This window comes from Macrotis lagotis, chromosome 5 (genome assembly GCF_037893015.1).
Source record: "Macrotis lagotis isolate mMagLag1 chromosome 5, bilby.v1.9.chrom.fasta, whole genome shotgun sequence".
Taxonomy (NCBI): Eukaryota; Metazoa; Chordata; class Mammalia; order Peramelemorphia; family Peramelidae; genus Macrotis; species Macrotis lagotis.
This window is the reverse complement of record NC_133662.1, coordinates 259,746,657-259,761,433: the sequence shown is the minus strand read 5'-3', so window position 1 is coordinate 259,761,433 and position 14,777 is coordinate 259,746,657. Positions and strand designations below refer to the sequence as shown.

Below are 14,777 nucleotides of genomic sequence, written 5' to 3'. Positions count from 1 at the left end.
AGTCAAGATGGCAGCATAAAGGCAAAAATCCCCAGAAACTCATTTTCCAAAAACTCCAAAAGTCATCAAATTACAACTCTAGCCAAAATTTAGAGAGGCAGAACCCACAGAAAGACTGAGTGATACAATTTCCTAGTCCAAGACAACTTAGAAGTTCAGCAGGAAAGGTCTGTTCCACCAGAACCAGGGGTTGGAAAAAGCCACAGCACAGCCAGGCTGGGCACCTGGGTCCATGGCAAAGGGGGCATTTTCCAGGCTTCTTGGCCCAGGGATCATCAGGGACAGCCAGAAGGGGTGGTGAGAGAACTCTGCCACACCATAATGAGTACAGAGCAGAGCAACAGACTCAGAGCAGCCCTGTGGTGAAAACCTGCAGTGGGAATCAGCAGAACCAACCAGCATGTACAGAGCTCTCAGCCCACAGATGGTAAGAGGGTCGGGGGAGACTGCAGAGGTCTCTCTGCTCTCCCTGAGGCAAGACTCAGTTGTTTGCCCACCCTCAGATCCAGGTTGCAGTCTGGGCCCCACAACACCACCAAAGCCTGGCAGGGACCATCCTCACAGCTCCAGGGCAAAGGGGAGGGCCTTAACATTGGCAAGAGAGCAATCAGAGCCTCTCATAAGGCCTTGGAGGAGTTAAGGTCCCTGTGGGCTGTCCCAGAAAAACCCTAAAACCTTGGAAGTGCCATAAGTCAGTCATAGGCTAAGGAACTGAGCAAACAACAGAAAAAGCAGAATCTGACCATAGAAAATTACTTTGGTCCCATGGAAAATTAAAATACATACTCAGTTGATGACAAAATTTAAGTTTTGTATCCAAAACCTCCAAGAGAAATAGAAAATGGGCTCAGGCTATGTATGAGCTCAAAAAAGACTTTGAAAAGCAATTAAGGGAGGTAGAGGAAAAATTGGGAGGAGAAATGAGAGCAAGTCAGATAAATTAAGAAAACCAAGTCAGCAACTTGGTGAAAGAAATACAAAAAAATACTGAAGAAAATAACATATTAAAAACCAGTTTAGACTAAATGGAAAAAAGCAACACAAAAGGCAAATGAGGAGAAGAATGCCTTAAAAAGCAGAATTGGACAGCTAGAAAAAGAGATAAAAAAACTCTCTAAAGAAAATAACTCCTTCAAATGCAGACTGGAACTAAAGGAAGCTGATGCTTTTGCTAGAACTCAGGAAGAAATAAAACTATACCAAAAAACAAAAAAACAAAAATGAGCAGAAAATGTGAAATATCTCACTGGAAAAAAAAAACTGACTTTGAAAACAGAACCAGAAGAGATAATTTAAAAATTATTGGGCTACCCTAAAGTCTTGACCAAGAAAAGAGCCTGGACTTCATTTTTCAAGAAATGATACAGCAAAATTGCCCTGAGATCCTAGAATCAGAGGATAAAATAGAAATTGAGAGAATTTACTGATCACCTCGTGAAAGAGATCCCAAAAGAAAAATTTCCAGGAATATCATAGCCAAACTCCAAAACTCCCAAGTCAAAGAGAAAATACTAAAAGCAATTCAACTATTGTGGCTCTATGGTCAAGATTACACAGGATCTGGCAGCATCTACATTAAGGGCTCATGTGGCTTGGAATATGATATTCCAGAAGGCAAAAGATCTTGGTTTACCAATAATCAACTACCCAGCAAAACTGAACATCCTCATTTAGGGGAAGAGATGAACTTTCAAGGGGACTTTCAGACTTTCCTATTAAAACAACCAGAGCTGAACAGAAACTTTGATCTCCAAGTACAGGACTCAGGTGAAGCACTGGGGGTAACGATGACTAATTATGAGGAACTTAATGATGTTGAACTGCTTATATTCCTGCATGGGAAGAAGATACTGATAACTCATATGAACTTTCTCATTTATAAGAGCTGTTAGGAGGAGCATATATATAGACAGGGCACAGGAAGGAGCTGAAATATAATGGTATAATATAGTAAAAAAAGATGGAGTCAATGGGTGACAAAGGAAGGTACTGGGAGGAAGAGAAAGGAGAGGAAGAAGGGGCTAAGATATTTCACATAGTCAAGAAAAAATTTTTACAATGGAGTGGAATGGGGAAGGGGTGGGGGAATGAGTGAGCCTTCATTCCCATCAGAAATGGCTCAGAGAGGAAATAACATACACACTTAATAGAGTGAGGAAATCTATCGTACCCTAGAGAAAAAAGGAGAGGAAAGGAATGGGATGGGATAAGGGGGAACAAGGGGAGGGAAGGGGGGGAGTAGGTGATAGAAGAGAGGGAAGATTGTGGGAGAGGGTACTCAGATACAACATACTTCTGAACAGAGATGGGATGAAAGGAGAGAGAGAGAGAATGGAATAAATGAGAGTAGAGAGGAATAGAGTGGAGGGAAATACAGATAGTGATAGCAACTGTAGGAAAAATATTGAAGCAGCTTCTCTGGTGGTTTTGATGGGGAAGGCAATTCATCCAGAGACAGAGCCATTGGAATCTGAACACAGACTGAAGTACACTTATGATTACTCTCACAAGATTATTTTAATAATATGATTGTTCTCATAAGATTATTTTAATAATATAAAATAAAAAATTTTTTAACCTTAAAAAATGAATAAACTCAGGTCCTCCTGACTCCAAGGTGGGTGCTCTAGCCACTGTACAACCTAGTTTCTTCTAGGTGATTTTTTTGACTCACAAGTAAATTGGTTTTAAGAGAGGCAGAATTACACAAAGTCAATCAACCTCACTCTCTCTTTGGACTCATCTACATGTAGAGGCAAGACAAAAGTCAAGATTAATGGTGATGGTTTGGGTTGCAGTGGCTGACTTTGGCATCTTCAATGTTTGGTCAGCTCAAACTCTAAAATACTTACTTCAACTACCTTCATGGCTTGTGAAAAAAAATTGTTCTCATTCACCAATTCCACCAAGGAAGGGTTTATACATGCTTGGAAGAGATATCTCTCTAACTCACAGATGGGTTTGAGGTCTGTTGAATACCCTCAACCTGATTTATCCCTGCTGCTGAGATAGGGCATGACTATTATGCATACCACAGCTTCTTGGAGCCCTAGTGAAAGTGAAAAACCAGTGAAAAGACTGTCTTCTCCCCTAAAGTTTTGCTCCTCCCCAACCCCCCAGTGAAAAAAAAAGTGAGTGAAAGTTGAAAACCAAAGATGAACAGCTCTGAAAAGTGCTTAGAAAACCCTCACACCTCTTTAAACATCCCATACCACTACCATATGCTAGCTATACCTATCAGCAAGAAAATTTTCTTTCATTAAATGATTGGGACAATATTTGGCATTCATTATTCAATCAAGTCTCACCAGCAGCATCTCTTCAATTTTAATGCATCTCAGTTTTTGTGTGCAGAATTTTTAAACCTTTGATGAATGATTGTGTAGGAATGCAGTACTCTTAATAATATGGAAATCTAAAAGTTCATTTTTATTCAGTATCACATGCATATTTATGGCTTTATCCTGTTTTATCCTTTGGCTAATTTTTAAGTAAAGAACCTCTTGGTTTTGGCTGCCATCTGAGAACCTTACAAATTTACTCCATAGTAGAAGAAAAAGAAAAGAGAACAGTAACACTTTTTGTATTAACTAATGTAGTTTTTTAAAAATGGAGAAAAAAGAATTGGAAATCAAGTAAACGTCCTTCAATTGAGGAATGGCTTAGCAAACTGTGGTCTATGTATGTCATGGAACACTATTGTTCTATTAGAAACCAAGGAGGGATGGGATTTCAGGGAAGCCTGGAGGGATTTGCATGAACTGATGCTGAGTGAGATGAGCAGAACCAGAAAAACACTATACACCCTAACAGCAACATGGGAGTGATGATCAACCTTGAAGGACTCGCTCATTCCATCAGTGCAAAAATCGGGAACAATTTTGGGCTGTCTGCAAAGGAGAGTGCCATCTGTATCCAGATAAGGAGATGTGGAGTTTGAACAAAGTGCAAGGACTATTCCCTTTAATTTAGAAAAAAACAGATATCTTATTGTCTGATCCTGTTACCTCTTAGACTTCTCCTCTCTTCTTTAAGGATATGATTTCTCTCTCATCACACCCAATTTGAATCAAGGTACAACATGGAAACAAAGTAAAGACTGACAGAGTGCTTTCCATGGGGGGGGGGGGGCAGAGTAAGATTGGGGGGAAGATTGTAAAACTCAAATAATATCTTTAATAAAAATAAATTTTAAAAATGCAGAAAAACAAAACTTGTAAGTTGCCTTTTCCTTGAATGAATCTTGCTTGAATAAAACCATGAAAGAAAAATACAAGTAAAAAAAAATTTTAATGCATATCTTTTTTTTAAGTTTTTGCTAGGCAATGGCTTGCCCAAGTGGCCTAAGTGGCTTGCCCAAGGCCACACAGCTAGGTCATTATTAAGTGTCTGAGACTGGATTTGAACCCAGGTACTCCTGACTCCAGAGCCAGTGCTTTATCCACTGCGCCACCTAGACAGGCCCGCATATCTTACTTTAGTACATAGTCTTATATGCAACATGAGGCCTTAGCTTTCAATGGCCAACCTTGCTGTTTAAGTCTATATTCATAAGCTTTTTGAGACAAAAATGGGATTTTTTTGTGATATGGATGCTTTCCTCAACTTTTCTTTGTTATTAGAGTAGTTATTGTAGTTGATTTAAACTCAGATCTTCCTGACTCCAGGTCTGGGTGTTCTATCCATTGTGCCACCTAGCTGCCATTTTCTTGGTTTTGAAAATATTATAGAATCATAGTAAAACCGGCACCAGCAAATCACCCTTGGCATGGCATCATATCACAATTGCTGCAAGTTACCTTCAGAAATATCTCTTATTGATGAAGGGGTCTACATTGACTCTCATAGCTGTTAATGATAGTGATAGTGATAGCTATTAGTCCCAAGCTACCTTATTACCTGACCCATAGTTTTATAGAAAAACATGTTTCCTCTGAGAGACTGTTAAGGTCCTAGGCAGAAGTTTTTTCCTGTTTGTCTTTCTATTCCCAGTGCTTGGAATGTAAAAAGTGTTTGCTTGATTGATTGATTGATTTGCATACAGTAGGCAGATAATAAAATTCTTAGTAATTAATTATCAAAAGATCACAGATCTAGAGCTCAAGGGGACCTTAGAGACTACTAGTCCATGTCATTTATTTTATAAATGAGGAAACCGAGGCCCAGGTAAATGAAGTACCCAAAGTCTCTAAGAGAGTAGGATCAGAGGCAAGGCTTGAATCACAGGTCCTTTGTCTACCGAACCTATTGCTCTTTCCACCATGCTAGGCTGTTTTATTAAAGTTCTGGGAACCCAAGAACCAGAGAACAGCAAAGAGCCTTGAGAGGAGTGAGGTAGCATGGCAAACATCCTAGACCTTGGCCTAATCAAACCTAGGAAGGACTCAAGAAGACTCATCCATTCCAACCTCCAGTTGCATTTCCATGATGGGATTTCAGATGTTCAGATGTCCAAAGCCCTTTCACTTGAAAGGAGAGGTCCTAGGAAAAGGAACTTAGATATTTTCACCAACTACTATTTATTCAGTGAACAAACATTGATTAAGTGCTTGCTTAATAGGTTCTAAGCTTTGGATTATAAGCAAAGGCAAAAACATTCCTGCTCAGGAGCCACATAGCAGGGTGATCTTTGGGTGTCTGGGGCCGGATTCGGATCCAGGTGCTCCTGGCTCAAGGGCCAATGCTCTGTCTGCCACCCAGCCACCCCTACTATTATTACTATTTTATTTTATTTTGGGTCTTTTTTTTTCTTCTTTTTGGTTTTTGCAGGGCATTGGGGATCAGGTGGCTTGCATGTCACATGGCTGGTTGATCATTGGGTTTGTGAGGCTGGATATGGACTCGGGTGCTCGTGGCTCCAGGGCTGGTGCTTCATCCATTGCGCCACCTGGCCATAGCTACAATTATTACTATTTTTTTTAATTTTAATTTTTTTTCTCCCCCCCTTTACTTTTTTGCCCAAGCAAGTCTATCTATATTCATGGTGGGAGGGGTATTTTGTTTACTTGTAAACAAGTATATTTTATTAATGTAAAAAAAATTTTGTACAAAATGAGAATAAAAAATAAATTTAAAAAGAAAAACATTCCTGCTCAAAGAGAGTTCCCAACCTAATGGGGAAGGCAACATACACAAGAATTAAGTACATAAGAGGAAGGTATAGAAAGAGCAGATGGAAGTAATGTGAAATCAAAGGCACTGGCTGCTGGGGGCACCAGAGGTGAGGAGGGAGAGTATGCTAAGTATAGCATACAGCTAGGGCAGAGATGTGAGGCAGGAGGCCAGCTCCCACTGGAAGGACCTGAAAGATAGCTAATCTAACTTGAGCTAAAAGGGTCTCAGAGACACATTTTTCCAGCGAGAATTTTCTCCTAAGAGATCATCCTGCCCCTGGATACATACTGCATATATGTCCTAGGGAAGGTCATTGCAACTCCCTTGGCCTCAGTTTCCTCATTTGAAAAAGGCAGGGAAGGTTGGACTAGACTGCCTCTGGGGTTCTTTCAACTCTAGGTCATTGTTTCATGACCTAACTTGGATCATCTTAGTTCCTGGTTTGTCCCCAGGCTTTCCAAGAGTGGTACCCCTTCCCAGGGTCCTTTTAAGGTTGACTATTTCTATCCAAATGGATGCCATCTAGAGAAGCCCACCACCATGCCAGGGAAGAAGAATGACCCTTTGGGTTCCATCCCTTAAGTCAGGGCAAGGTTGGCAGACCCCCATCCATGCCCAGGCTTTCCAGATGAAGCAGCCCCCCTTGCTCTGTTAAAACAGTCAGTCAGTCACTCAACCACCATCCCTAGGAGCAAGGAGCATCTAGAGAAGCCTTCAAAGAGCAAAGGTTGGTTCAGCAGCTACAATGTAGCATTGGTGAAGTAGCTACAATATGGTGTTGGTTGAGGCTACAATGTAGCATTAAGTAGCTACAATGTGTCCCCTGTCTGCCCTGGAGAGAAGCGTTCAGGCCCTCAGAAGGCTTCTGTTCTACTAGAAATTAGAGAAGTCCATGCAAACTGCGTACAAAGTCAAGAAAAAGTGGGATGTTACTCTCCTTAAAAGAATGGAAGCTCTGGCTAATTAATATAATATAATATAATATAATATAATATAATATAACATAACATAACATAATATAATATATATATATGTTCTGCTCATGTCTTTGAACTCTCAACATACAGTGTCTGGCACACAGTAGGAGCTTAATAATTGCCTGCTGATGGACTACCTCTTTTTGTGTCCCCAGTGCTTAGCACACAGCAGGAGCTCAATAAATGCCTGCTGATGGATTGATATTCTTTATATCCCCATAGTGTAGCACATAATAGGAACATAACAGGATTTTCATAAATGCCTGCTGATTGATTGTATCCCCATTTCCTGGTGCACAGTCAGAGCTTAATAAATGCCTGCTGATGGATAGATTCTCTTTCTATCCCAAGAACCTGGCATATAATAGTAGCTTAATAAATGCCTCTGATGAACTGACTCTTTTTGTATCCCTAGTACTTAGTACACAGTAGGAGCTTAATAAATGCCTGCTGATAGACTGACTCTCTTTGTGTCCCTCATGCCTGGCCTATAGTAATTCAATAAATGTCTGGTGATGGATTGACTTTCTTTGTATCCCCAGAGCCTAGCACACAGAAGGAGCTGAATAAATGTCTACTGATAGATTCATTACATCCCCATTTCCTGGCACACAGTAGGAGCTTAATAAATGCTTGCTGATTGAACTCTCTGTACCCCAATGTCTAATAGAGTGCCTGGCACATAATAAGAGCTGCTGCATAAATGCTCACTAATTTTTTTTCTCTTTATATCCTTAGTGATAGTCGGAGTTTAATAAATGCTTACTCTTTGTGCTCCCAATGACTAGCTAGGTGAAAGGGCTGATTAAGTGAATGGACACAATGCAGGGAAGCCTGTCTTCTCCCCTAAAGAAGTTTTGCTTCCCCCAACCCCCCCCAGGAGATCCCAGGGTTCTGTCCCTAGGCAGACCAGGTTAAGAGACTTCTGATAGAATCCCTCTCTTTAAAAATTTCTCCATGTAGCTGCTAACTCCTCAGCCCAGGGGCAACTAGGTAATTCAGTAGATAGAGCTCTGCATCTACAGACAGGAAGACCTGAGTTTAAATCTTACTTCAGACACTTAGTAGCTGTGTGACCTTGGGCTCTTAAGACACTTAAAATTTTTTTTGCCTTAATCCTCTGGAGGAGCAAATGGCCAACCACTCTAGTATCTTTGCCAAGGAAACTCTGTGGATGGTAGAGTCCACAAGGTCATAAAGAGTTGGACGGGCGGGGGGGGTGGCTAGGTGGCTCAGTGGATAGAGTACCAGCCCTGGAGTCAGGAGGACCTGAGTTCAAATCTGACCTCAGTCACTTAATAATGACCTAGCTGTGTGGCCTTGGGCAAGCCACTTAACCCCATTGCCTTGCAAAAAAAACTAAAAAAAAAAGAGTTGGACAGGATTCAACATAACAACAGCCCAGCCCCAAGTTGTTCTCTCCTCCTAGATTGGGTTGGTCTTGTCTTCTTTTCCTTCCCGTCAATCATTTGGAGCATGGGCAAAGTTTGGTCTCAGACAAATACCTCAGGGGTTCACCCAGAGCTATTACCTTGGCATCAGCAATCCTGTAGTGACAACCCAGAGCCAATTCCAGGCCTCCTCCCAGAGCCAGTTCCTGGATGGCAGCCACTGTAGGCTTCTCCAAATTCTGTAGAGTTTCAATTATTGAGTCAAGTAAACAGATTGGCCTATCACGGGAACTAAAGCCATGAATATCAGCACCTAGGGGAAAAAAAGAAAAGAGTTATGGGGAAGAACCTTGTTCAGAACAACTAGTTGGTGATGAGGAGGAAGATGGCAGTTCAAATCCTGCCTTTGACTCTTGTGAACTCTCTGACCCTAGTCAAGTAATTGTATCTCTCTGAGCCTGTTTCCTTATCCATAAAATGGGGACTATAAGTCAATCATGTAAGATGCAGAGATGAAGAGTGAGTGCATTCCAGGCATGGGGGCTGGATTTCTCCCTCTCTCCATGGTCAGGAGAGTTATATTACCTCATCACTTATCCCAAACTAGAAAATTAGACTCAGCCTGGATCATGGAGGAAGATGTCTAAAATTTATTTTGTAAGCAACAGGGAGCCATTGAAGGTCCTAGGATGGGAATGCCACAAAAAGAACTACGTATTAGGAAGCAAAGTTTGGTGGGTTCTGAACTGGTGGACTGAGGAAGCCCAAAGAATATTTGAGGGGGACTTTCTCCTGCTCTGGTTAATGTTTTTATCAATGACTTAAGACAAAGGCAAAATTGTCAGTTCTGTAGATGACAAGGAGCCACGAAGGATGTCTAGTCCAACAGCATGCATTTCCTAAACATCAACCATGTACTGAGCACTGAATTAAGCACCGGGCTCTCTAATATGTTGGATGACCAGCTTGGGAGGATCATCCTCTCTGATGGTAATGAATATAAAATCTCCCACCTTGGAAGAGAAGTTTTGTTGTTGCTACTGTTGTTGTTCAGTCATTACTGAGTCTTTGTGACTCCATTTGAGGTTTCCTTGGCAAAAGATGCTAGATAGTCTACTAAGGGCCAGTGGGAGGAAGTGCTCTGCCCAGTCACAAAGGAAGTCAGTACCAGATGGTCTGAGGTTGTCCAGGTGGCTGACTGGATGACCCATGGACTCTCTGGCCAGTGAAATCTGTCCCACCCCAGGGGAGAACTCCAAAGCCAAATAGATAATGCCCATCTCTGCTCCCAAACTGGAAAAGGGATTAGCAGATAGCTTCAGGTAAGAGGCAACAAGTCTGGGAAAGGGGAGTTAGCCCAGTAGAGGGACCTGTTCAAGGAAAATAGGTCATCGCTGGGTAACATCAGTGTTCTGAGATCAACAACCACAGGACTATGGCCTTGGAGAGTGAAATGTTAGGAAGTAATTTCTTATTTATTTATTTATTTACTTATGGCAATGGAGTTAAGTGGCTTGCCCAAGGTCACACAGCTAGGCAATTACTAAGTGTCTGAGTCCAGATTTGAACTCAGGTCCTCCTGATTGCAGGGCCAGTACTCTATCCACTGTGCCACCTAGCTGCCCCCTTGGAGAGTGATAAGAGCAAAGGGAACCAGCACAACCAGGAGCAAGAACAGGTAGTGATTATGACAGGAAAATGTTTTTCTTCCCTCAATGCAAAGTAAGTGTGTGTGTGTGTGTGTGTGTGTGTGTGTGTGATTAACTTAGAGTATATGCAGAGATGGTACCCAGAGTTTAACCAAGAGCAGCATGCCTTGCAAATGGGATGTTATTATTCTTACTAAGCTTTGCCAGCTTGGCAAAAATGGTCCCCATTTCTTTACTTCTCTTTCCTCAGTCTCAGTTTCCCTGTGTTCAGAACAAAGAGGTGCCTGGGACCAGAGATTGAGAACTAGAAAGGACCTTAGAGACTGAATCCCACCCTGCTCATTTTACAGATGAGAAAACAGAGATCTAGAGTCCAGTGACTCACCCATGGTCATATAGCTAGTAAGAACCAGGGAATAGCAATGACTTCTAGGCCATTGTGCTTCCAGCCCAGGCCCCAAAGTCATTGTGGAGAAGGGGCCCACTTTCCTCACCAATTTCCACCCATGGGCAGGTAAGGCCAAAAGTCCTGGCAGACCATTAGTCCTGCTTCCAGTCCAACTCTCCCATCCACCATCCCAGTCCTCCATTCATCCTGCCTCCAACCCCTCCCAAGATGGGATCTGGCAACTTCTTCTGCAGGTACAGAAGCCACAATGACTGTAAAGACTCGAGTAAGAAAATTCTTACTATCAACACCCTTGCCATTGCCAAAAGGTTTAAAATCAGAAACTGATATAATGTGACATTGGGGATGATGCAGAGTCCTTGGCTTTACTGCTAAGCCCTAAGGATCATGGATCCTTCCATCTAACTTAGAACCTCAACTTTAGCTTCAATGTGTCTGTTCACATTGCTTTGTGAGCTCCCAGAGGGCAAGAACTGGTCTTCAATCAGGGGCTTAGGTGGGGACCTCTCTTGGGCAGTGACAGACAAGATGGCTGGGCCAGATGATGCTGAATATCCCTTTCAACTCTGGCTTTCAATATTATATATATATTTTTTACCAAGATCTCTTCCTGTCACATTTTCAAGGAAATCTCCTCTCTCCATAAATTGGAAAAGCATACTGTGCTCCTCAGACACCAGGGGGTCCCATGGAGGCCCACACACTCAGGCTCAAGTATTTAAGATGCAGAGTAGCCTGGCCTGGGAAGGGAATAACATCAATTGAGCAGAACTCTAGCTGGCAAGCCAGGAGCCTCAGAAGAACCTGGTCCAAGAAGGGATTAACTCAAACCTATTTTTTCCTTCTCTGGAGAAGGGAAGGTTTCCTTTGTATTTCTCTTTCCTGCTGAAAAAAGAATCCTCAGCTGTTTAGAGGACAAGGATCATCTATTGTCCACTGGATACACTGTTAGAGTTCCTTCCTTCCTTCTTTTCATTCTTTCTCTGTTTTCTCCCCCTTCCTTCCTTCTTTCCTTCTTTTTGTATTTCTTGTCACTTTGTAGCCTCAGCTAACTCTTCCTTCCTTTCTTTTTCTTTTCTTCCTTTCTTCCTTCTCTGCTTCTAACTCCCTTCCTTCCTTTTCTTTCTTTCTTTCTCTTTATTCTTCCTTTCTTCCTTTCTTTCTTGTCTTCTTTTTATCTTTCTTGTCACTTTCTGCCTTTCCAGTCACTCTGCTTCTATGAGCCTCAATTAGCTTCCTTCCTTCTTTCCTTTCTTCTTTCTTTCTTTCTCTCTCTCTTTCTTTCTTTCTTTTTTATTTCTTTCTTCCCTTCCTTCCCTCTTTTCTTTCCATCCTCCTTTGCTATTTAATCTTAGCTCCTTCTTTTTAAAATTTTTATTTATTTATTTTTCCAACTACTTGACAAGATGGTTTTCAGCAATCATTTTGTGTAAGGTTTTGAGTTTCATTTTTTTCACATTTTTCACATTTTATCCATCCCTTCTTCCCCCTGACAGAAAGCAATCTAGTATAGGTTGTATGTGTATAACTATGTTAAACATAACAATATATTTTTTTTTTTTTGCAAAGCAATGTGGTTAAGTGGTTTGCCCAAGGCCACACAGCTAGGTAATTATTAAGTGTCTGAGGCCGGATTTGAACTCAGGTACTCCTGACTCCAGAGCTGGTGGTCTATCCACTGCACCACCTAGCTTCCCCCTAAACATAACAATATTAATCAAACAAAACAATATTAATCAAAAAAAGAAAAAAATAGCGACATGGATATTTTCCATCACAAGCCTTTTAGAATTGTCTTTGATTATTGTATTGCTGACCATATTGTACTGCAAGTCCATTAATGTGATCTTAGCTCCTCTTAGCCTCAGTTTCCTCATCTGTAAAATAAGGGGGGTGGATTAGGTGACTCTAGGAGCCCTCTAACATTAGTTCTACGATCCTATAAATAGAATTGCGAGAAGCATGATTAGAATCCAGCTTTTCTGACTCTAAGGCCTGGCTTCATGGCAAAATACCATGATGACTCTTTAAAGCAAGACAAAAATGTGAGTTATTATTATACTCCCTGACCTGTCCACAGGAATCCCGCACTGAGACCCACAGTGCAGCAGAGGACAGCAGAGCATCTGGGAGAATGAAGGGGGAAGGCTCCAGAAATCCATTTACCTGCACAGAACTTTCCATTTGCTCCACAGAGGACGATGGCTTTCACAGCTGGGTCACTTTCGGCTTTCCTCAGGTTTTTGTTCAGGTCTTCGATCACAGACTTACTGGGATAAAAGAAAATACATAAAACAGAGGAATAAGGTTCAGCTCTGACTCATCATCCTGCCATGATGGGCTGCCCACTCCAAGGAAGGGAAAACACATACTTGCTTTCATTGCTTTATTTCCTATAGTGTCTATGATCAAAGAATAGTTCTCCTCTAGCTAGTGGTGACATGTGGAGGTGGGCACTGTACCTTCCTGAGACTGGCCAGTCTTGTCCATTCTTCATCCACAACTGCTCTGGAACCCATCCCTCTATCTCTGTGCCTATAGCTACTAGCCTGGAATAAGACATTCATCACCTCTTACCTGAAAGATCATTAAATAGCCTCCTAATTATTCTCTCTGCTTCACTAATCCCATCAAATTCCACACTATCAAAGTGACTTTCTTAAAGACTAGATCTGACCAAGTCATTTCTCTGTTCCATAAACTCAAATGTTTATTTTATTTTATTGAGGTAATCAGGGTAAAGTGGCTTGTCCAGGATCACATAGCTAATAAGTGTCTGAGGCTGGATTTGAACTTCCATCCTCCTGCCTCCAGGGCCCATGCTTTATCCACTATGGCGCCACCTAGCTGCCCCACTATTTACTCTTTAGCTATTTATCTGGCCCTAATCTCTCTCCTGAGAACCAATCAATCAATCAATGAACAACTTTTTTTATTAAGTGTTTCATATGTGCCAGCCATTGTGCTAAATACTAGGATAAAAAGAAAGGCAAGAACTCTAAAAAGCTTTCGAGGCGCACTCATTCTAATGGGAGAAGCGCCATATATAAAAATGGGTGCATAAAGGATACATGACCAACTGCCCATTGGACATTAAAGCTGGGAGCCCGATTGTCATCTCAGACTTCACACATCTGTAAAATGGGGTTAATGATAGCATCTGTCTCTCCGGTGGTTGTGGAGGAAATAGATCATAGAAAGTACTTGGGAAACCTTAAAGCTATAGAAATGATATTTATTATTATTATTATTATTATTACTTTAGGTATAAAATCAATGAATAGAGCAGATAGCCTGGAGTCAGGAAGAGCTGAGTTCAAATCCAGCCTCATACACTTACTGTGTGATCCTGAGCAAGTCACTGAGTCTTATTTGCCTCATTTCCCTCATCCATAAAATGAGCTGGAGAAGAAAGTGGCAAACCACTCCAGTATCTTTGCCAAGAAAACCCTAAACGGGGCCACAAAGATGGACACAACTGAAATAACTGAACAACAGCAAAAAACTATAATCAATAACCACTGGGATGATATTGGACCCTGGACATGAAAATGAAGTTAATAATTTTTTTTTAGGTTTTTGCAAGGCAAATGGGGTTAAGTGGCTTGCCCAAGGCCACACAGCTAGGTCATTATTAAGTGTCTGAGACCGGATTTGAACCCAGGTACTCCTGACTCCAGGGCCAGCGCTCTATCCACTGCGCCACCTAGCTGCCCCCAACAATAATTTTTTTTAAAAAGTTCAAGTAATGAACACCTTATAAAAAGAACTGTGAAACTCGAGGGGTAAGCCTTTAACTAAAGGGGCTGAATTAAGGAAGGCTTCCTACAGGCAGTGGCCTTTGAGTTGAATTGTAAAGGCTTAAAGATAGAACAAACAGGGGCAGCTAGGTGGCGCAGTGGATAGAGCGCTGGCCCTGGAGTCAGGAGGACCTGGGTTCAAATCCGGTCTCAGACACTTAATAATGACCTAGCTGTGTGGCCTTGGGCAAGCCACTTAACCCCATTTGCCTTGCAAAAACCTAAAAAAAAAAAAGATAGAACAAACAGGTCTTGTATCTCTCTATTGCCCCAGCCCTGGAAGGTAGCATCCATGAAGACTGTTTTTTTCCCCAGGACTCCTGACTTCTGCCATGATGTTGATAATGTTTGCACTTTGTTCCTCAGAAAGAGCATGGCATCAGAGAGGTGAGGTCATGACAGGCAAGCGAGCTGGATTTCAGTGAGGGGAACTGTGC

The 14,777-nt window shown here is 41.7% G+C and overlaps 1 protein-coding gene and 1 long non-coding RNA gene across 2 annotated transcripts in view; one reads left to right on the top strand and one right to left on the bottom strand.

Moving 5' to 3' along the window:
- EHHADH (enoyl-CoA hydratase and 3-hydroxyacyl CoA dehydrogenase) overlaps positions 1-14,777 on the bottom strand; it is a 36,535-nt gene that overhangs the window by 15,887 nt on the left and 5,871 nt on the right. The window contains exons 2-3 of the mRNA XM_074189581.1: positions 12,707-12,810; positions 8,623-8,795 (exon numbers count right to left, since the gene is read on the bottom strand). Coding sequence (XP_074045682.1) covers positions 8,623-8,795; positions 12,707-12,810 — 277 coding nt within the window. The remainder of the gene's footprint in view (positions 1-8,622; positions 8,796-12,706; positions 12,811-14,777) is intronic.
- LOC141489008 (uncharacterized) lies at positions 9,595-13,147 on the top strand. The gene is made up of 2 exons (XR_012468877.1): positions 9,595-9,804; positions 12,621-13,147. It is a non-coding gene; the product is annotated as an uncharacterized LOC141489008 (long non-coding RNA).